Source organism: Eumetopias jubatus, unplaced genomic scaffold, assembly GCF_037043125.1.
Source record: "Eumetopias jubatus isolate StellerSeaLion01/CBP00866 unplaced genomic scaffold, mEumJub1_p1.0 scaffold_17, whole genome shotgun sequence".
In the NCBI taxonomy this organism is placed as follows: domain Eukaryota; kingdom Metazoa; phylum Chordata; class Mammalia; order Carnivora; family Otariidae; genus Eumetopias; species Eumetopias jubatus.
Genome location: NW_028274823.1, coordinates 70,609,375 through 70,632,075, shown reverse-complemented (window position 1 = coordinate 70,632,075; position 22,701 = coordinate 70,609,375). Strand labels below are relative to the sequence as shown.

The 22,701-nt window shown below is 37.7% G+C and overlaps 1 protein-coding gene across 1 annotated transcript in view; it reads left to right on the top strand.

Moving 5' to 3' along the window:
* The window catches only part of NUP133 (nucleoporin 133), a 60,055-nt gene that overhangs the window by 32,209 nt on the left and 5,145 nt on the right, over positions 1 to 22,701 (top strand). The window contains exons 15-25 of the mRNA XM_028104631.2: positions 1,289 to 1,513; positions 7,495 to 7,617; positions 8,170 to 8,269; positions 8,949 to 9,200; positions 9,799 to 9,932; positions 11,655 to 11,813; positions 12,634 to 12,769; positions 16,278 to 16,396; positions 17,352 to 17,432; positions 18,183 to 18,247; positions 19,933 to 20,021. Of these exons, the coding sequence (XP_027960432.1) occupies positions 1,289 to 1,513; positions 7,495 to 7,617; positions 8,170 to 8,269; positions 8,949 to 9,200; positions 9,799 to 9,932; positions 11,655 to 11,813; positions 12,634 to 12,769; positions 16,278 to 16,396; positions 17,352 to 17,432; positions 18,183 to 18,247; positions 19,933 to 20,021 (1,483 nt within the window). The remainder of the gene's footprint in view (positions 1 to 1,288; positions 1,514 to 7,494; positions 7,618 to 8,169; positions 8,270 to 8,948; positions 9,201 to 9,798; positions 9,933 to 11,654; positions 11,814 to 12,633; positions 12,770 to 16,277; positions 16,397 to 17,351; positions 17,433 to 18,182; positions 18,248 to 19,932; positions 20,022 to 22,701) is intronic.

The following is a 22,701-nucleotide window of genomic DNA, read 5'->3' as shown; positions in this document are numbered from 1 at the left end:
ATTCGGTTAAGCGTCTCTCTTAGTTCAGGTCAGGATCTCAGGGTCCTGGGATCGAGCCCCATATCAGGCTCTCTGCTCGGCGGAGAAGCCTGTTTCTCTCTCTTTCCCTCTGCTCTTCCCCCTGCTTGTGCTCTCTCTGTCTCTGTCAGATAAATAAATAAAATCTTCAAAAAAGAAACGGTCTTCTCTCATTTAGAAAAAAATGAAAGAGCGTTTTTGCACAGAGAAAAAGGGAAAAGACCCATGAATGTCATCTTTTATCTTTTGTTTTCAGTTGGCTGATACTGCAGTTTTTGTTCTTGACACACATGTGTGAACCACACTTCCAAGACACAAGTTGTTTTGGCTTTTCACTGTAATTACCTCTTGTTCCTCCATGATTCTGATGTTTGTTGTATGGGAAGCAGCCTTCTCCTGGGGCTTCCCATTTACACACTGTAGGGCTATCTTTATGCTTTTAAAAAAAAGAGTAACGAAGACTGTCACCTAACCTCATGGGGGATTTGTATAAAACCATTTTAGCCCATTTAGCAAAAGGTAGATTCCTTATTATTTCCTTAAGCTCATTGTAATAAAAGAAACCTAATTCAGAAAAAAAAAAGTTTTCTAACCATGTGTGTTTTTCACCCATGTTGTAGGACTTCTCTGGGGATTTGGGGCATTGTTTATTTTGTTTACTGTGTACTATATTTAAAATAAACCTCAACATATAAAAATCAAGTCACTCAGCAATAAAGTGTAGAAGAGTATTCCGTATTTAGATGTGTCTGTTGGCTTCTTCCTAGTTGGGCTGTTGATGCTTTCTCAGATGAGAAAGCTAAGAGGGACCCCCAGAGTAACGTCAGAGATGGGGACCAGGCACAGGTGGGAGTGCAAGGGAGCGTGGACTCTTGCCCCCTTCCTGTGACTTTCAGGTTGTGGAAAGTAATCGCTGAAGATGGAGACTGCGGAGTGTCTAGTTCACAAAGATCTAGAATCTTGGGGAGTTAGGTAGAAAAGAGCAATTTTACGCTTTTGATAACCATAAATAATGAGAAATAAGAGTAGTGGAATGACCCTAATCTCAGAAGAGGAACATTGGTACTTACAAAGGGGCTAGTGGCTCTGGCTGAAGTTGTGTGTGTGCGGGTGTAAAACGGTGGAAAGGAGAAGATAGCTGAGGTACTCTCTGGGGGACACCTAAGGCCAACGGCTCTGTACCCATTGTGCTTCTGGTGTAGATGAGCCTGCATTATTTCGTGTGTTACTGTAAATGTTTCCTAAGAACATGTGTTTGTATTTTCCCCAGGTTGGCTTATTTGGACGTCTTGGCACTTTTGCAGTAAGAGGGATGCCCATGGCAACTCGACTGTTGCTCTGCGAGCATGCGGAAAAGTTATCAGCCGCCATTGTTCTCAAGAACTACCACTCCAGGCTCTCGGACCTGCTGAACACAGCAATCATGATTGCTTTAAACAAGAGGGATTGTGAAATCCCATCCAACCTGACTCCCGCAGATGTCTTTTTTAGAGAAGTAAGAGGAGTTCTTTTGCCTTTAACGTGGCTTTTTAGAGCTATGCCATTTGTTGATCATGCCTCAAACAGGGAAAAGATGGAGCACAAAAAAATCTCATTGAAATTTTAAATAGGACTCCATGTTTATTTAGCACATTCCCTGTAAGTTAGAGCTTGCAAAATTGACTAAGTCTTCTCTACTGTCTGCTGGATGTTTTCCTTTTGCCTCTCCAAATCCACTCTTGACGCTGCCCCCTCTAGAGGGCATCTCGTCAGTGGGTTCCTTTGCCCTCCTGTTGTCTTTGATAACGGTGAGGCACTATCAGGCCGGGAGTGGTTATCTATTATTATTTGTTCTATCTGTTATTCCCCCAGCCTCGTTCCTTCCCTGCTTCCACTGCAGTTTGCTGTGCCTTCTGTCAGAGACTGCAGCTTCTCGCTGGCTGCTCTCCACGTTTCCAGTAACTGCTTCCACCCAGTGCCCCTTCACGCCTGGCCTTCGTAGTGGCTCCCCTGTTGCTAGCCCTGGATGCTGCACCTTCCTATGTAGATCCCCTGGCCCCTGCCAGCACCACCACAAACGGGCCCTTCACTAAACTCTGCTCACTACCTGCTAGGATCCTACTATCTACCTTGCTTTTAAAATCATTTATTTTCCAAGGAAAAGAAAAACCCGCTATAAACATCAGAGGAAGAAAAGATTTAAGATGCTGGCCAACTAGTGGCAGCTGACTATTGTGATAATAGCATATAGCTTTTGTTCTTGTGCAACTTCTTACAACTTCATGCAGGGGCAGGGAGACTTTACTCCCTCCCTGTAATTGTTTTTTACATTTGGGGAACTTTTAACTCTATTTGCTCAGTTTCATTTTTATTTCCTTCCTACCACAGTCTAGCTATAATCTAGCATCTAACAGGCTATGCCAAGAAGTCCTTTTCTCTTCTTAATACAGTTGACCCTTGAACAACATGCCAGTCCCCTTGCACAGTGGAAAATCTGTGTATAACTTCTGACTCTCCAAAACTATAATTACTGGGTGCCTGGGTGGCTCAGTTGTTAAGCGTCAGCCTTTGGCTAGGGTCATGATCCCAGGGTCCTGGGATCGAGCCCTGCATCGGGCTCCCCGCTCTGTAGGAAGCCTGTTTCTCCCTCTCCTACTCCCCCTGCTTGTGTTCCCTCTCTCACTATCTCTCTCTGTCAAATAAATAAATAAAATCTTTAAAAAAAAAAAAAACTAACTACTAATAGTTTACTGTTGACCAGAAGCCTTACCAATAGTTGAATTAATACACATTTTTTATGTTACATACAGTATTACATACTGTATTCTTAAAGGAAATGTTAAAATTTACATAAGGAAGAAAATAAATTCACAGTACTGTACTGTATCAAAAAAAATATGTGCATCAGTGGGCCCATGCAGTTTAAACCTGTGTTGTTTAAGGGTCAGCTATGTTTCATGTACTATAACCTAAAAATAATTTAAGACACTGAACTATGTTCAGGTTTTCTGTTGATTCCAGAAATGTATTTAGTTCTAAGAATGCCTTGTTCTTATATATTTGGGTTAGTTTTTTGTCTAAGGATGTAAGGCAAAGCACTTTTTTGTTTTATTTTGTTGTTGTTGTTTTTTAAATCTAGGAAATATCCCCAAAATCTGAATGAAAGAAAGAAAAACAGTTTCCTCAAATTCCATCATCTAACCAATCTGAAAGGAAATCTGTGCAAAGCCCTCACTCCCCCACCTCCAGCCAAGCTTACAGACAAAACTCACAGGTGTCTGCACTTGGCCCTAACTCTTTGTTGTGTAAGAAGGGGAGGAGAGTGATGGTGTCAGAAATAGAAGTGGGCCAAGAAGGGCTACAGAGGAGAAGGTCACCTACATATTGGATAAGAGTACTATTTGGGAGGGAGAGGTTATCTGATGCCAGAGCTTGTCCGAAGAGGTGGGGGCTATCCCTAAAACCCTGCAGGAGAACTGTCCAAGTTAACTGTTGGGAGTGTCAGGTGTTGGGGTCAGTCCAGGGAAAGGTGAAAAGGTCTTGGGATTCTGGGAAGATGGGAACATTGGAGAATGCATCCTTAAGGTCTAAGACAGTGATGTACATGGTGGGGGTGCAATGGTGGGGAGAGGGTGTATGGATTGGGGACGATGGGGTGGATAGGGAAGACTGCTTCGTTGATAATTCCGAGATCCTGAGCGAGTCTATAAGAACCGTCTGGCTTTTTTTTTTTTTTTTTTTAGGAAGTCTAGGGAATCCCTTCATATTTATTAATATACTCAACTTCCATTTATTTTAATTCAGTTCAGTTGCATTTGGATAATTTTTTAGACTTCAGTAGAATTAGGTGCTAATAAAAGACTCATGAAGGTTACTTGTGAAGTTCTGTTTTTTCCTTCATTCAGCATATTTGTTTATCTGTCTTGTCTATTAGAAGTATAAAGAACTTCAGTGAATAAGCTATATTTCCTATCTCATCCTTGAATCTGGACTCATGATTTCAAGTGAATTTGGAATTTATAAACTTTTAGAGTTAACTGATACCAGCAATTGTTTGGTATCTCTGGTCTTAAATTCTGGTCTGGCATATGCCTTTAAAATCTTATTCAGTCTATTTGAGTAACTGTTGAAACCAAATTTATGTTCACTTATTTTCTGCCCTGAAGATGCTAATTCCCTCATCTTTTGGGTTACCCTGCTTGTTCCTATTATTTTAACTAGATAACTCTAAGCTTCCTTAACTTTACCTGGCTATTATTAATCTTTAATCAGGAGAAAAAAATTAAAGTGAAATAAGTTGCATTTTATTTTCTCCCTTATCTCTGGGTTCCTATTTTAATGTCAGTCATTTTGCAATAATGGCTTATAACGGAGTTCACTTTCAGTAAACTCCTGACCACCTCTTTAGCTGCTAAAATGTCTCACACATTTTGTCACTGAGTCATTTCAGAGCTGTCTCCTTTTTGTTTCTAATATATGTTTTTTTTTTCTATGTGAATACATCTCCAAAGTTATTGGGTTTCTGGAAACATAAATAAAGAACAGATGGCTGCTCACACCTTATGACAAATACGTTGGAGACAGAGGACTTTCCTCATGTCCCTTATGGTCAGCATGTTAGCTTTCATGTGGTGGACATCTGTGGCTATTTGAAATAGGCCTTGCTGCTGTTTTGGAGTCTCTCAGGTCTGGTCAGTCCTCTTGAATAGTAGCTTATTTTTAAGCAGTTGGGTTTCTCAGTTATTTATTAGTCTGGAGCTCAGATTCCTCTTCCATGCTCACGTGGTTGTTGGCAGCATTCATTTCCTTGCTGGCTTTTAGCCAGAGGTTGTTCTCAGCTCTTAGAAGCCATTTTCATGACACCCTCCCTCCACATGCAAAAGGAAAGGATTATACAGGGCATGTGCTTTAAAGTTGGGAATCCAGAGGGCCATCTTAGTGTCTACCACTAAAATAATAGGAGGCCATAAGGTACGTATTTCTTGTTTCTTTTTTCCATCTTCATGTGTCTGGATTCTTTTCCTCCTTTAGTTTCATAAAAGAAAGATTCTTTATTCTAAGTTTAAATTCTTCCCGCAGGTCTTTCCCACCCCTCTTTCAATTCACTCTATTAGACCTGCTTGTGGTCCCACTCACACACTCTTGTATTTTCATTTTTCCCTGTTTATTTGCTCCTTCCTTTCAACTTGCATGTTGCCTAGTCCTCAGTTCTTCTCTGAAGTAAATCTGCCTTTTCTATAGCTCAGGTTTAAGTCCACTCTCTTTTTGCAAATGGGTAATCTTCCTGTCTCTGGCCCTCCCTACTCTCATCTACCCAGAACCGTATGGCTTTTTGACTAGAAGGATTAGAGTACTGTAAGGAGAGTTAGTAGGTTTATTAGAGGAAAGGAATTTGGAAATGGGGGTTGTAAGCCTCTCAGGGCCTCAGGTTTGAGAGGTTATTGGGGTTTGAAGGGGAAAAGGTAGGATCCTTAAGGTGTATAGATTCCTTTCACAATCACACTGTTGTAACTTTTGTGTTCTTTTTTAGTTTTTGTTCATGCACACTTTTACATGGCAAAGCAAATTTTTAAAAAAGTTACTAACAAATTATTTGAAAGAATTGAGTAAGAGCCTGATTCCTTTTCCTGCATTTGGATCAAAGTGGAAAGCATACTAGTTAATTCAGTATACCTGCATTTTCCAGTTAACTGGGGGGAAAAAAAGGAAGGATCTGGAAATTATCAGTTGGATACATAATTCATGAGTAGTACCTTAGGAATATGATAGACAAAACCAAAAATGTGACTGGTTCTTCAAAAGAACGCTCCATATGGGAATGGTAATGTTTAAGACTATTTATATCACCATTTATCTTTATTTATTTATTTATTTATTTATTTATTTATTTATTTGACACACAGAGATAGCAAGAGAGAGAGAGAGGATCTCCCCACAAGCAGGGGGAGCGGCAGGCAGAGGGAGAAGCAGGCTTCCTGCATGAGCAGGGAGTCTGATGTGGGGCTCGATCCCAGGACCCTGGGATCATGACCTGAGCTGAAGGCAGCGGTTTAACCAACTGAGCCACCCAGGCGCCCCTATATCACCATTTATCTTAATTCCTCATGACGTTTACTGGTATTAAATTTCCTTTGGGGTGTAGTTTTGAATCTTAGGGTTCCATAGAGGTAACTGCTTAAGGGATAGACTGTTGGGTCAGCATATGAATAGTATTTGAAACCACTGAGTATGTAACTCTCGTGGTGAAGGTGTTTAGCAATTTATTTGCTTTTATATGTATATGTATATATATATATATATATATTTTTTTAAGATTTTATCTATATGTCAGAGAGAGAGATCACAAGCAGGGGGAGTGGGAGAGGGAGAAGCAGGCTCCCCGCTGAGTAAGGAGCCTGATGCAGGACTTGATCCCAGGACCCTAGGATCATGACTTGAGCTAAAGGCAGATGCTTAACTGACGGAGCCACCCAGGCATCCCTGCTTTTATATTTTCTGCTTTTTTATATCATATATGCTATCTTACCATTTTCATTTTAACGATATTAAGAAATTCTTACATTTAATCTTGCAAATTAAATGAGCCAAAAGTCTCTTGCTGGGGCTATTAGGATGCCTTTGACTAACACCTGAAATAGGAAAGGAATAACAGGGTTTAAAAGATGATTTTGGGGGCGCCTGGGTGGCTCAGTCATTAAGCATCTGCCTTCGGCTCAGGTCGTGATCCCAGGGTCCTGGGATCAAGCCCCACATCGGGCTCCCTGCTCTGCGGGGAAGCCTGCTTCTCCCTCTCCCACTCCCCCTGCCTGTGTTCTTTCTCTCACTATGTCTCTTTCTGTCAAATAAATAAATAAAATCTTAAAAAAAAAGATTTTCTTTGGGCCATATTTTGCATATACATATGTCTTGTTCCCTCAACTAGCTTGTAAGCATAAGGACAGCAAACCTCCTTTGTTATTTCTTTGCATGCCCAATGCTATGCAGACTCTAAATGTATTAAGTAAATATCCACTTAATAAAGGGGGGAAAGTTTAACCGTGGACTGAAACCAGAAACAGGTGTTTCAGTGCTTAAAGAGTATTTTTTGCTTCATTACCTTCATGTGTTAATAATGACAAAAAAATTAGAAAAGAACAGAAGTTATATACATTTGACTCTTGAACAATACAGGGGGTTAAGGGTGCTGACCCCCCATGCAGTCAGAGTGTTTTAAAAAATCATAAAGAAGAGAAAATAAATTTACTGTACTGTATCAAAAAACATCCACGTGTAAGTGGACCCATGTGGTTCAAACCTGTTGCTCAAGGATTCCTTGAACAATATTTTCTCTTTCTACTTCCTTTTAAATTTATTTTCACCATCAGCTGTTTTATTCTGGCTAATGAGCTGAGGGTATTCCTTGATGAGAAAAGCCCCTTGAGTAGATTCTGGGCAGTTGTAATTATTACCATCAACATAATTTTTGTTGTAAGTATTGCCTTCTCTGTACTTCACCAGGTGTCCCAGGTAGACACCGTCTGTGAGTGCTTACTAGAGCATGAGGAGCAGATCTTAAAGGATACGTCATTGGACTCCGTTGAATGGGCTGAGGTGGTCATCAATGTGAACAGTATTCTCAAGGTACAAAATTACAGCGAAGATTTCGGCAAATCAAAGACCAGAGTGTGGGTAGAAGAGAGAGTGGTTTCCATATTCCTATTCTGTATCGCCAGTAATTTTTAAGGGTTTAGCATTTAATTCCAAAAATTTAGAAAAATGCCATTTTATGAATCAGGCAAACATTTTGAATGTTTGCCTTGGGCATTATTAAGTGTCTATGATCCTGAGTTCTGTTTGGTAAAATAAACCTTTTATTTGGAGAGGGATATGTATAGCATTACAAATGTATTAATGTTATACTAAACCGAATCACTCAGAAGCTTACTGTTTGTATTACTGATTAAATGTTCCATTTAATCTTAGCTAATGGTCTTTATAGCAATTGTTTCCCTACTCTGGTTACTATAGTTTTCCAAAATTGAAATTAAATTTTAGTGCAGAAAGAACCAAAGAGTAATTTTGCAGACCTGTGCTGAGTATTTTTTAGTATTAATAGACTTTGGTGTTTCAAATTAGCTTTAAAAATACTGGGATTCATCGCTTTCTGCATATGCTATCACATTTTTTTTCTAGGACATGCTACAAGCTGCTAGTCATTATCGACAAAATAGAAACTCCTTATATAGAAGAGAAGAACCACTAGAACAAGAACCTGAATATGTTCCTTGGACAGGTGAGATTGCAAGCACTGAGCGCAAATATACTGATTTATTATTAGCAGTCATTCAAAATATATTCCTGATGGCCCATTTCTGGAAGCTGTATTACTCCATTAGTGTAGGTTTATAAGTAAAATGAAAAATAAGTGCTATCTCCAGAATGAGCAATTCTTGTGAAAATTGCTTTATTCTCTTGAATAATTTATAGATCTCTCTATGATGTATTTCACTAGTACTTATTATGTGTCCACTAGATTTTATTTATTTGTTTTTTAAGTAATCGCTACCCCCAGTGAGGGGCTTGAACTTACGACCCCAGGATCAGGAGTCGCATGCTCTGTGACTGAGCCAGCTAGGCGCTCCATGTCTACTAGATTTTAGGGCATATAGTTATTCAAAGAAGCAGGTCCTGGCTCTGGAGGTGTTGACTATATTTAATGTTGATTTAATACAAAAAAGTAAGTGGAGCAGCATTAAAGGGATTTAGAAGGAAAAAGGATCATGTTTACCTGGCTTTGTTGAGGAAGTCTCCCGTATAGAAGATGGGATTTGAGCAGGACAGAGAGGTATCAACTGAAACCCTATTTGATTTATTTTTCCAGCAGCAGTGAGGTGATAGTTTTTAGGAAGTTGGTCTTTCCCTTAGCCAGTATAGAACCCTTACTTACCGTATTACTTTGTGTGATTTCACAGCAACGGGTGGTCCTTCAGGCATCCGGACAGTAATAGAACGCCAGCATGGAATTGTCCTGAAAGTGGTTTATCCTCAGGCAGACAGCAACCTCCGAAACATTCTGACAGAGCAGCTGGTAGCACTGATTGATTGCTTCCTGGATGGTTATGTTTCCCAGCTGAAGTCTCTGGACCGATCTGGTGATCAAGAAAGATATAACAGTCTGGAAATGGAATACCTACAGAAAAGATCAGATCTCTTATCTCCACTTCGTAAGTGCATGGTATTTAGCAAGGCCCATGGGTCTTTGAATTTGCAGAACAGAGGAAGGAGTCAGATCGTTAATGCAGCGTATTCAGTGTGCTATCATTCATCCAAGCCTAACCAAGAACTTAAAGCACATACATACAGCTTTCTGTGTTCATTTGTTCAACCTTGTTTTCAAAACTTGCCAGGTATAAGCACCATGCTGAAGAGCGTTTGAAAAAGTAAATTAGCAACAGATGGAGACTGCCCTCCAAGAGCTTGTCATCTGAGACCTTGACACGAATAACTAGTCTGCCCAGTAGAGCATGATGAAGCCTGTTCAGCAGAGGACACGTTCTTTTCATAGTTAGGATGAGGAGGTGGGGTTGTACACATAGGAAGGGAATAGCTTCATAGGTAGGCAGGAACAAAGTGGATTAAATTTGCCTCTTTAATGAATTTATGTGGATTATGAAACTAAATGCCAGTAACTGGAAAGATTTCTATTCCATTATTTTTAGAGTATGGTATGAGTTAAGGGTAAAATTTCATGTAATATTTTTTATCACATACTAAGTTTTCACTGACAGGATTTTTTTTTTCCATCTGTTCTCATTTTTACAGTCACATTAGGCCAGTACCCGTGGGCTGCTTCATTAGCAGAAAAGTACTGTGACTTTGATATCTTAGTACAGATGTGTGAGCAGACCGACAACCAGACCAGACTCCAGCGCTACATGACCCAATTTGCCGATCAGGTAGGTAACGAATGTCAGGGACGTAGGCAGTAGATCCTGTAGTAGGTTTTACCATTTCAAACCTTACTTGGGTTTTTAGGAAGATGATGTACAGTCTTTTTGCAGTTAACTTAGATACTAATTTGTGCGTTGTGTTTCTTTGTAAATTGGCAGACAATTCCAAATATTGAAAGATTTTTTGACCTTTGAAGAATGTGTTAAAACTTTCATTTCTATTCTGATATTTCCAGTTATAATTAAAAGTAAATAGACGAATATTGGGAGAGTTTTAAAACTTTGAAAAAAGATCTTGGGAGAACAGGATGCTGCAGCTTTTGGAGAGCTCAGCTTTCCTCAGTTGACATCATGCTTATTTTTTTAAAGAAGTTCTCATTATGACACTCTCTAGGTGAAAGTCACTCACAATTTCACCACCCAGAGAGAACCCTTTTTATCGTTTGGTTTATATTGTTCTGGTCTTTTCACTGTATAGTATTACAGACAAACATACTTTGCCAATTGCTTATTTCCCTTAATATATCACAAATATTTGTCCTTCTTATTAAGTATTTCACAACAATGTTTTTGATGGTGTTATGGTATATTGTGAACTGGGTGTAACTTACCGTATTTGACCAGGGCCTGATTGTTGGACACGGCTTATTTGGTATTTCACAATAGTGCTTAAGTAAATACTTTTGTGCCCATATGATTTTTATTCTTTTTGTGGATTCTAGCCCTTTGTCAACATTTTCCATCCATTTTTGCATTCTTTTATTCTCTTTAATATGTTTAGTAATTATTTAAAAATCCTTCCATGCTACCTCCAAAATCTGATCATTCTCCGGTCTGGTTCTGTTGTCTAGTTATTAGTCATATTTTTCTGCTTTTTTATGTCTTGTAATTTTTTTGTTTTATTTTGGATATTGTGTATAAAGGAACCTTAAAGGTGGAAATGAATGCTATTTTTCTCTGGGGAGGCAGATAGGGTGAGAGGCAGGTCACTCGATTCATCAAGAATAGAGGTGGGCCAAGGCTTGGTTGTGGCTTTTGTTATATTCATTTCATTTCTGGTTTTGAAGTCTTGTGGGATTGGTATGTTCGTTGCAGAATTCCTTCTTTAGTGGAAACATCTCTTACATACTGTGTGACTGTAGGACATTTTAGTCTTCCTTTCCACCCTAGGCTTCCATACTTATCCCAGCATTCAGCAAAGTCTGGTGGGAAAAACCAGCTAGGCATTGAGGGCCTCTCTAGATTCTTATTTATCATGCCAGTCTGCATGGCCTTCTGGCACAGAATTCAATCTTTGAGAATCTTTCGTTCTGCACTGTCACATAGAACTTTCTGTGACACTGAAGATCTTACTCATATATTTTGTCTAAGATAGGACATAGGGCCATTGAGCACTTGAAATGTGGCGAGTGTGACTGAGGAACTGAATTTTAAAATTTTAACTAAGTTTAAACAGCTACATGTAGCTAATGGCTACCATACCATACCACGCACATCTAAAGTTTACATGATCTTGAGCAAGATTCCCTTTCTGAGTCCAAATTCCTCATTTATTAAATGAGATGACTAAGTTTTTTTTAAGGCCCTACCATATAGAAAATAAGTATTTAAGAATTTCTGTTCTGCAATCTAAGACCTTTGAAAAAAATTAATATTTTATTATAAGAAATGTACTTTTTAAAACTGTATTACTGAATATTACTGGATTCTTTGCCCTGTTATTTGTAGAATTTTTCAGACTTCCTCTTCCGTTGGTATCTGGAGAAAGGAAAGCGAGGCAAATTATTATCTCAGCCCATTTCTCAGCATGGAGAGTTGGCGAATTTTTTGCAGGCTCATGAACATCTCAGCTGGTTACATGAAATTAACAGCCAAGAATTAGAAAAGGTAAGAAGGATTGAGTTACATGGAGCAGATTTAGGCAATTTTTTACTTGATTAGTTTAGTGATTAAAATACTATTTAGAGATTATTTTACTATCTTATTTTTTTTAAAGATTTTATTTATTTATTTGACAGAGCGAGAGAGGGAACACAAGCAGGGGGAGTGGGAGAGGGAGAAGTAGGCTTCCCACTGAGCAGGGAGCCCGACGCGGGTCTCCATCCCAGGACCCCGGGATCATGACCTGAGCTGAAGGCAGACCCTTGACAACTGAGCCACCCAGGTGCCCCTAGAGATTTTTTTAAATATGTATCTCCTATTCTATGACATAATTTAAATAAAGTGTTCTTTTTTATTTATGATGGCATTGCCATTACTTTTAATGTCTCAATAAAAAAAGTACCTTGTGATTTGACTACTATTACAGTAAGGCACAAAAATTTTATTAATGTGTAAATAACAGTCTGTGGCCTTTTTTTTGTAATGAGTATTTTCTTAAAAATGTTCAAATTATGAGTAAAAACAGTACACTAAATAGTTTTAAAGTTTGTCCTTGACAAGTTGTTGAAGTGAATGTATAATTGTTATAGAACAGATGTTTTGTACATGTTTCTTTTCCCAATAATTAGTGTGGCTGGTTAATATTTTATTGAGTAATTACTCTCAGTATATAGTACCAGTCAGGTTTAGGTTTGCTAGTATTGGATCTGATCTTTCCTTGGTATCAGTAAGGGGGGGAAACAACTATGGGTTGTACTAAACCTTTATTTAAATTTGAATTTAATACTCAGGATCTTACCATTTTTCCATATTTTGTTTATTGTAGGCTCATGCAACACTGCTGGGTTTGGCAAACGTGGAAACTCATTACTTTGCAAAGAAAAAAACCCTTCTTGGTTTGAGTAAATTGGCTGCATTGGCTTCAGACTTTTCAGAGAATATACTGCAAGAAAAAATTGAAGGTAAAAGAAAGGATTTGAACATCAGTCATGCTATCAATGAACTCTGTGCATTCCTATTATCATTTAATAGGGTTCATTAGACACCAGGACCCATCTCTCCTTTAAGAGGAGTGATTCAGTGTCGTTAGACCCTTACTCAAGTATGTATTTTTTGGGATTCTGTTTTTTAGAGAAAACTTGTATGTTAAATAAGAATTCCTAAGAAGGATGTTACATGATTTGAAGAGTGTTCTGAGTACACCCGTAGTGACTCATATTCTAAGAACAAGAAGAACTGCAAAGAAATCTTGACCTTTACTCAGTGGGTTTTATTGTAGATAGTGGTAATTTTGAAGCTACTGGTTTCAGAATTCAAAACTTTTTGGTGTCATCATTGTATACAACTATTTTGTTATATTGTAGGTTGAGAAAATGATTGGGTATATTGTTATTTTTGAGAACCAAGGGGAAGGGAGATGAAATTTAGAAGGAAGATGAGGAAGAACCCTGTACTGCATTTGAATTGGAGATAATCAGATGGAATCATGATTGTTTAAAATTAAAGTATTTCTTGGGGCGCCTGGGTGGCTCAGTTGGTTAAGCGACTGCCTTCGGCTCAGGTCATGATCCTGGAGTCCCGGGATCGAGTCCCACATCAGGCTCCCTGCTCAGCAGGGAGTCTGCTTCTCCCTCTGACCCTCTCCCGTCTCATGCTCTCTCTCTATCTCATTCTCTCTCTCAAATAAATAAATAAAAAATCTTTAAAAAAAAAAAATAAAAATAAAAATAAAAAAATAAAGTATTTCTTGGCTCTGTTCAGTGAAAAGGCCTAAAATCAGTGACACCCCCGTAGCATGAGTATACCTAGTCCTATACTTTGGCTTCTAACTACTATTTCTCAGTAAAAGGAATTGAGGGTTATTGAAGAAATGATCTTGGGAAGTCTTGTTTAGCCAGAAAGCAGGGTTAATGTAGAGATGTCAACACAACAGCCTCCACTAGCCAAGTTTGGGGATAATTTGAACACCAAAAAGAATGATAGTAAAGCATTTTATTTCACCGTTTAAAAAACGTTTAAAAACAAAAAATCCATAAATCCACAGTGATACCCAAAAGGGGAGGGGTCAGTGAAATGCTTCTTTACAAAAAAAGAATACCAACTAATAAATGTAGAATAGGACTTGGGAAGTCATCTTGCAACCCTGGTGACTAGTCATCAAAGGATGCTAAAACCATTGAGTTTAAGGGTTAGGGGAAGAAGATCATGTCATGTTTTCAGAGTATTATTACACAGATCTAATAGATACCGTCATCAGCAGTGAGACAAACTCACATTATATGCTTCCTGGAGTGATGTAATGTGACAGTGTAGAATACCACCTGTGTTGCTTTCATGCTAGAAATGGTCAACCTGAATCTAACCACAAGGGAGTGATTAGATATATCCTGTTTGTGGGGCATTTTGCAATATAATTGGCCCAGACTCTTCAAAATTCAGCAGCATGAAAGACAAAAAAAAAGACAAGAGGCTGTTTTAGATTAAAGTAGCCTGAGAGCTGTGACAACCAGATACAGGGTGAGATGCTTGATCAACTCCTCAGTCATCCCCCAAATAACTAACTATGACAAACATTTTGGGGACGACTGGGGAAATGTGAACATAATATTAGATGACATTACTTTATTTGTGTTAAATTTTTCAGACTTGATAATGATACTTGGTTGAATGCCCTTGTTCTTAGGAGGTATATGCTAAAGTATTTAGAAACGAAATGGCATGAAAGTCTGCAACTTCCATATTGCGTAGGGGGGAAAGCAAATAGGTAGGTTGGTAGGTAGGTAGGTAGATAAAGAAAGATGGCAAAATGTTAATAGCAGGTAACTCTAGGTATACAGTGTACACTGCATTCTTTTTTAAAATTTTGTGTAGGTTTGGAATTTTTCAAAATTAAAATTGGAGGGGATCTTAGCTATGTGGTCAGGAGTGAAGTATATGCAAATATAGGTGTGTGGTTGCAGGGCTTAGCCACAGAGTCCAGCTTCTGAGGTATGGATTCTAATTATACTGCCATCATTTTTTTCTTTGGGGAGTGGGAATAGTGGAAAGAATCTGGATGGAAGTTGGAGAGATCTGGTTTCAGTTATTTTCTCCAGCTTACTAGTTTTGTGACCTTGGGTACCCTCTGAGCCTCAGTTCCTTGGCTATAAAATGGGTAGTTGTAAGGATTGGAGACACTATTCCTTGAAAAAAATGTTTCGCATATATTAAGTCCTTAATAAATCATATAACTTTTAACTTTTATCATTTAACTTTTATTACTAAAATTATTATTCACTCTTTAGGAGATTCTTCAGTCTTTCATTTTTAAGTACTAGTAGTGCCTATTGCTCTAGAGAAGTGTGTATATATTCTGCAAGGTTGGCTGATAGTCTGACATGGGAAACCATATTTTAGCCTGGTCACCAGAGATAGACTATGTTAATCAAATCAAGGTTTTATTTCTTGCTCCCCCACCCACCAGAAATCATTAGAACTCTGGTCACCGTTTTGATTTGATCACTTCTTAACTTTCACTTTCTTAAAACAGTGGGAGTATTTTCAGGTGTCAGTAATTACCTATGGACTATCAGTGTGTCTGGTCATAGGGAGTAGATTTTTAAAAAATAACTTTCTGGTTATATGAAAAATTCCTATGGAAATTTGTAAATCACCAGGAAGAACACAATAAAAAAAAATTGTTCCTATAATCTCACTGCCTCAGAGATTACTACCGTTACTATTTCGTGTATCCTCCCAGTCTGTTTTTCTTGGTATGGAAATTGCACAAAAATGATTTGTTTGTTATAAAATTAGGATCACATGGAGTGATGTCAGTATTTGAGCATATTTATGCTTTGGTCACTGTACTTTGCTGTGACTGCTGTGTTTATGAGGCTGCATGGCAGTTCTCGATCCTTTTCCCCTGCAGCCCAGCACACTTTCCTGGGCAAAGCCTGGGAATGGGCTGCAGCCTGGATAGCCTCACCCCGTCACCTCATCCTATTGAGATTACCATTGCTAATTAGGTTTGGCACATAAACTTCCAGGTTTTGTTTTTCCTGGAATATACTCATGGTGGCTTTTAAATAGATCATTTCCCTTAGTGAAAGATTATATTAGAAACTCTGGCAGGAGTTGCTGAGTTACCAGAAAATGGGACTGGGTGACCCCCGATTTGAGAGACTTGTGCCTCATGAAATAGCCATCTGTTCTACAACTCCTTCAAACAGTAGTGTTATTTTCATAGCTCTTCTCTCCCCTCCTATTTGTGGTGACTGTGATTGTTTATATGATTTGAATCAAACCATGAGTATGTTTTAACATCAGGAATCAAGAGTTAGCAGAATTTATAACATTTTAGGATCACCAAGTAGTGATGAGATTACCTTTAGAGATGTTCCTCTTTTTTTTTTTTTTTTAAATTTAGATTTGTTTTATGATAGAGCAGAAGAGTTTACTCCCCTCCCTGCCTCTCATTTTGAATTCTAGAAATGGCTGAGCAGGAGCGCTTTCTTTTGCACCAGGAGACCCTGCCTGAACAGCTGCTGGCGGAGAAACAGCTAAGTCTCAGTGCGATGCCAGTGCTGACTGCCCCTCAGCTCATCAGCGTGCGTGCTTTTCCCATCCTTGCACCGTTTCTCAGTCTCAAAACAGCATCGGTATTTCTTGAGTCAGATGGTATAGTTCCTATGAGTAGTCATCTCCTCACTTCCTGTTTTTCTGGTAACTTTCCCCTTCCCCCAGAATAAGTTGTTAGAAGCTGCTTGAGAGCAGGATGCACATTAGCAGAAAGTAGTGGATCAGCTTCTGCCTCCCTGTAGATCTCCACCTGTTCCTAGAGATGCTCATGCCGGTGACCAGAAGAAAGTTCTTGTATTTTCTTTTCCAGCATAGGACACATATGTACCATGAGGTACAGTTCAGGCTGTTCCATAAGAAAAATGGTTTAAGGAACTGGATTTTCATAGCCTATAAGTACCATCCTCACCCTTTTCCTTTGGAACATAACACATTCTTAAGGGCATAGCTACATTATGGGCTGTAGCCTGGGTACTACAACAAAAGATACTTTTGTTGTTAAGTACACTTGTAGCCTTAACTCTGCTTCTCTCTTTGCCTTTCAGGAAAGCATTTCAAATGCAAGAGCGATGTAGGATCACTTTGAATTTGCTCTAATTTTATTAAAAAGAGGACAATTGAAAAACTTCAGTATTTTAGACATTACTAGTAACAGATTTCCTGTAATTGAGCTCACAACGGCCTCTCCTTATATAGCATATTGCAAAGAATATGCTCAAAAGAATACTAAAATATGTTTACTATCTTGAACCTAAGAATATAAATTTACTGACATTTTAAAAGTACGTATACCAAGATTTGCAAATCAGTTAGTTTATTATGAGGATAGATGGAATGTGATTTCCAAAGATGATAGTCTTACTATAAAATAAAAATACCTTTGACTTACTTAAAAGACAATGACATATTTTGTCCATAAATTTCTCTAGTCTTGGTTATATGATTACTTAAAATAATCCTCAACCTTATTTGAACTTTCTATAGCTGTATATCTGTGAAGAAAACAGAAGAGCTAATGAATATGATTTCAAGAAAGCTTTGGACTTGCTGGAGTATATTGATGAGGTAAGTATAAAATCACTTGAGATGATCACAGGCAAGTATCACAGTTTATATATATGGTTTTCTGTAGAACTGAATACCTCTAAAAAGAGAAAAAAATACCTCTTGTAGCCAATCATGACAATATGTTAATTTAGAAAGACTCTCTGGTTCAGCTATTCCTAACTCTTGGAATGTGTATAGTTCTTTAGAAAAGCTGTCAGGAGATTCCCTTTCCTGATAATTCTCACACATTCCCAGATGTCTTTTTCTGTGCATGAATAAAAAACACCATTTTTCAGAGTCCTGAGGTATTTTTTCTCTTTCATCATTAAGTCATTATTAGTTCCTCAGTCTGATATGTTGCTTTATCAATTTATTCTTCACATTATTCACCCTAAGAGGAGCTGTTTCTCAACCTTTTCCTTGGGGGTGGGGGGTGGGCTTTAAATGACAATTCTGTAGGTTAAATAGTTGGCCCTGCAATAGATAGATTTTAAAAATGTAGTGTATTGCCTTTTATGTTACCTTGTTTAAAGTCTTAACCCTTTCAAGTTCCTGATAAAATCAGATTATCACAGAATAATCAGAAACTAATTCTCACAGTTACTAATTGACTTACGCTTCTGAGTATTCATGTCTGAAATTTTTTTAGATTATGAATTAAGGTAAATCAATTGTATTTATGCAGAATTAGTTAACATAACTCAAATTTAAGCATGTATTTTTTTTTAAATCAGCACTTAATGAGGATTTTTTTGTTTTACTGTAAAGGAGGAAGATGTAAATATAAATGATCTAAAACTGGAAATCCTTTGCAAAGCTCTTCAGAGAGATAAGTAAGTTCTCATAGCATGACTCTAAGCTATGATTTTAGAAAAGGACTCTTTAGGAAGATTATGATATCCTATATCAAATGGTTTTGTAACCTAATTGTATTCTAACATAATTATAAAAATTTTATTGTGTGCATTAGTAATCTTAATTTTTCATTCAATAATTAAGGAAGAGTTTAAGGACTTAGGACCACTGGTATAATAAATCTCTACTTTTGATTTTATTTATTTGAGTGAGAGAGAGCGGGGGTGGGGTGCAGAGGGAGAAGGGGAGAAAGAGAATCTCAAGCAGGCTCCACGCCCAGTGCAGAACCCAGTGTGGAGCTCAGTCCCACGATCCTGAGATCATGACCTGAGTCGGGCGCTTAACCGAGACACCCAGACGCCCCTCCCTGTACTTTCGATTTTAAAATTTGGACTGTCAATTTGCACAGAAATATATATGTTCCTGATTTTCACAGAAGTTGGGCCAGTTCTACCAAACAAGAAGCTGCATTTTTTTTTAAATAAAAAGTTTATTAGAGTATCAGTACTCTCTTGTAAGTTACTGAGACCTCTTTTTCATGATCATCTCCTTCCTGAGAAGGGAGATTTCTACGGGAAATGGTGGCAAAGAAAGGTGGTGGCAGTGAAAGACTGAGAATAATCAGTTGGGGGATTGAATTGTTTCTAGGAAAAGAATTTTAGAGAATGTGACTTGAGTGCTAACACCCTTTCCTACTTACAGTTTTCCTTTATATGGTGCTGAGAAATTGCAGTAGAACTATTTTTACTAAAGCATTTCTTCCTCTGATCACTCCCAAATAGTTAAAATTGTTGTTCTATTTGGTCTTGGAGGTCACTCTCTGAAGCATCTAGCTCTGCCCACTTGATTCTCCTTCCTAATCTTAAAAAAGTATGCTGTCGTTTGACTGGAATTCCTTGTCATGGCTTCACGTTTAAAAACTTTAAGGTATTGGGGCGCCTGGGTGGCTCACACATGCCTTTGGCTCATGTCATGATCTTTGGGTCCTGGGATCGAGCCCCACATCAGGCTCTGGGTGGGGGTGGGGGTGGGGGGTGGTGATCGTGGTGGTCTCCCCCCGCCAATCAGGGGTAGGGGGTGGTCTACCCCCCTCAAATAAAATAAAATAAAATAATGCATTGGGGGAGCATTTAAGGTATTGTGGAATATATTCATTGATTACTACAAAGCAGTGGTTTGTGTGTGTGTGTGTGTGTATATGTGTATGTGTTTCAGCAGTAGATAATTTCACTAGATAAAGAAAACTTATATTGTAATAGACCCTGGTTACCATTTTACTTTTATGAAAAGCAGAATATGTTACAGTATATTGTAACTATTACCTGTGCTCTGAAGATCTGCTTTGGAGTCTTTACTAGATTTGTTGTTTATTTATAGAATTATTTTGGGAAAGATGGTTTGCTACTTTGTTTTGACATCAAATACATATGGTTATGTTGGGCGAATAGCTACATGAGTGTAGCATTTTGTCTCTAATACAGAGACTTAAGTATATTCAACATTGAAACCTCCCTTATTTAAGTACTTTGAAACAGTATCACAAAACTCAAGATTCTCCACCCCTGGAACAACAGCAAAACAAAACTACAGTAGCAAACAGAAGTCATTTATTTCAGATCTGTCCATGATTTCATTTTCTTCTCATTGCAATTTTGTTTTCTAGCTGGTCTAGTTCAGATGGTAAGGATGATCCAATTGAAGTATCTAAAGACAGTATATTTGTGAAAATCTTACAGAAACTTTTAAAAGATGGTAAGTGGTTTGTTAATATTGGAAGTTATAGCATCAGTCCTCTAATTTTAGAAATCTGAGAAAAATGGGGATTCGCCAAGGTGTCAATGCCAGGGCGATTTAAGATTAAACAGTATCATACTCAGATTTGTTTAAAATGAAGGAAGGGTTTTTTTCTTTCCTCTCCCAGTTGGGGGAGCATGTGTCAAAGTGAAGTCTCCATCCACATGGGTCCTGGTGGACTCCAGTGGGCAAAGTCTCCATGCTGATTCAGGATGGACAAGGAATGGATTCAGATGTTGGTTGTGACACCAAAAATCTGTATGGTAGAAGTAGCCATTTCCTTTAATTTTTCAGTTAACTCTTGTGAAGATTGAAAACTTGAAATAATATATAAATGAGAAATAACTTTTTGATATATAACTGACCATACTAAAGTGCAAATTACAGAATGCTTTTACACATTCATTTTGGACATTAACACTCTGAAATTCATTTTAGGAACAAAATAAAAAGGAACAAGGGTATGTTTTGCACCTAAAACAGCAAAATTCCATTTGCTGATTGAGACACAAATTAGGTAAAGAAGCTTTTATGGATAAAATGCTATTCTCGGGGGAATCTGAAGTAGAGGATACAGTTGACCCTTGAACAATGTGTGGATGAGGGGCACTGACCCCCAGCATGGTTGAAAATCCACATATAACTGTTAACTCCCTCAAAACTTCACTACCATTAGCCTGCTATTGACCAGAAACCTTACCAATAACATAGTCAACACATACTTTGCATGTGTATTATATATTCTTATAAGATAAATTAGAGAAGAGAAATTGTTAATTGAGAAAATACATTTACAGTACTGTACTGTATCAAAAAAATTTGCAAGTATGGACCCATGTAGTTCAAACCCGTGTTCAAGGATCAACTGTATTTACTTTCAGCTTTTTTCATATTACTGGGAGCTTAATATATGGAGAGTGTTAGACTAGAGATGAGCAGTTTTGCACATTTTGTACATGTGTGGCTCATATTTATTACAGAATGTTCTGTCAAAATGTGTCATACTAAATTTAGGCAATGCGCAAAATAGACTTAGTGTTTACCAGTAATCTTTGCAGATATAAGGATACTCTGTGTTATACCAAATGGAAAAAATACACATTGATAAGTTATTGTAAATTCAGCCCCTCTAAATGGATAGGACTTTTATCCATCATTCTAACATTTACACGCATTTGGAAGTTTTCTATACATATATATGCAAGATACATTATTTAATCTACATAAAACATGACGAACCCCGTCCCTGGTCCGTAGTAGTCACTCAATAGACATTTGTCCTTTGAATACCTACATGTATTTTGCAGATTCGTAGCCCAGACTCCTCTGTAATGGATTGTGTTCTGCAGTCTTCTATTTCAGAATTGCTTGCTTAACCAGGGGACGTGAAGGGGGACCCTTAGAAAAGTAGTGTGAAACTAACCACACCAACCAGTATTCTGAGGTGAAACAGAAGCAAACTCTCAGTGTTTGCGTGTCAGAAGCTTTTGTTTTACAGCCCATCTGATGGTCACTTAGCATTACTTTTCAGACTTGTAGTCTCCTTTTGTAAGTGATCCAATGAAAATGTAATTCTGTGAATAGATTACTTGGAACTTGCTCATAATTGATCTGGACTTTTATTTTGAAAAAGGGATACTTGATCATCCTACCATGAGAGATTTAATAAAGTGCATTCTTTTTCAAAGATGAGCAAATAACACAAAGGTTAATTAAGCCTTTTCATTGTCACAAAAATAAAAATTAAAAATGAAATAATGAAGGGATATAGCAAAATAATCTTTTGTTTGAAAGTATTTGAAATACTTGAAATTCATAAAGAGCTAAAATGCACCTGTAAGACTTTCTCTTTTCTGTATTTAGAAATGAAAAAATAACTGGATATGATTGATTTCTCTGTACTGCTGGAGAGATTTTCCAGTTGAGCCTAATAGATTATTAGAAAGCATTTGGACCCAAATCCAGTGTTTTCCATGAAGTTTGTTTCTTAAAAGTGCCACAGAATTGAATTGTGGCTAATTAAGTGTTTAGTGCTATTTAAAGGTGACTTTGCTGTTTTTGTTATTCTTAGATAATAAATCATAGATGAACAATAGGAATGGAAAGTTGTGACTGTACAGAAAGAATTGTTAAATTGTGACCAAAGGACAAAAACAAGTAGAAACTATTATAGAAATAAATAAACATATATATACAAATGAAAGGTGTATATAGACTTATAACAAGAAGTTATAGACATTTATTTTTGGAAGCTTTTTAATAATATAGCTACTATATACAATAGCAGATGTTTTTAAAAGGACAGATCCTGACGGTAGAGAGATATAGATAGCCTCATATTTCATAAGCTCTGGCAGCCAACAATTACTTCAGTTTATGGAAAGAATTGATTCTATAATACATTTAACTTACCCACATGGAGCTTTTCAGTTTGCTTTTAATATTATTGAGGTACATTATACACAAAATACATATATCGATACATGGACTTTAAGTTTTTTTCTAATTAGCCACCAGCATTTAATAGTTGAGAAGTGTTCTTACAAAAGTCTTAACTTTCTTGGGGTGCCTGGGTGGCTCAGATGGCTAAATGTCTGCCTTTGCTCAGGTCATGATTCCAGGGTCCTGGGATTGAGCC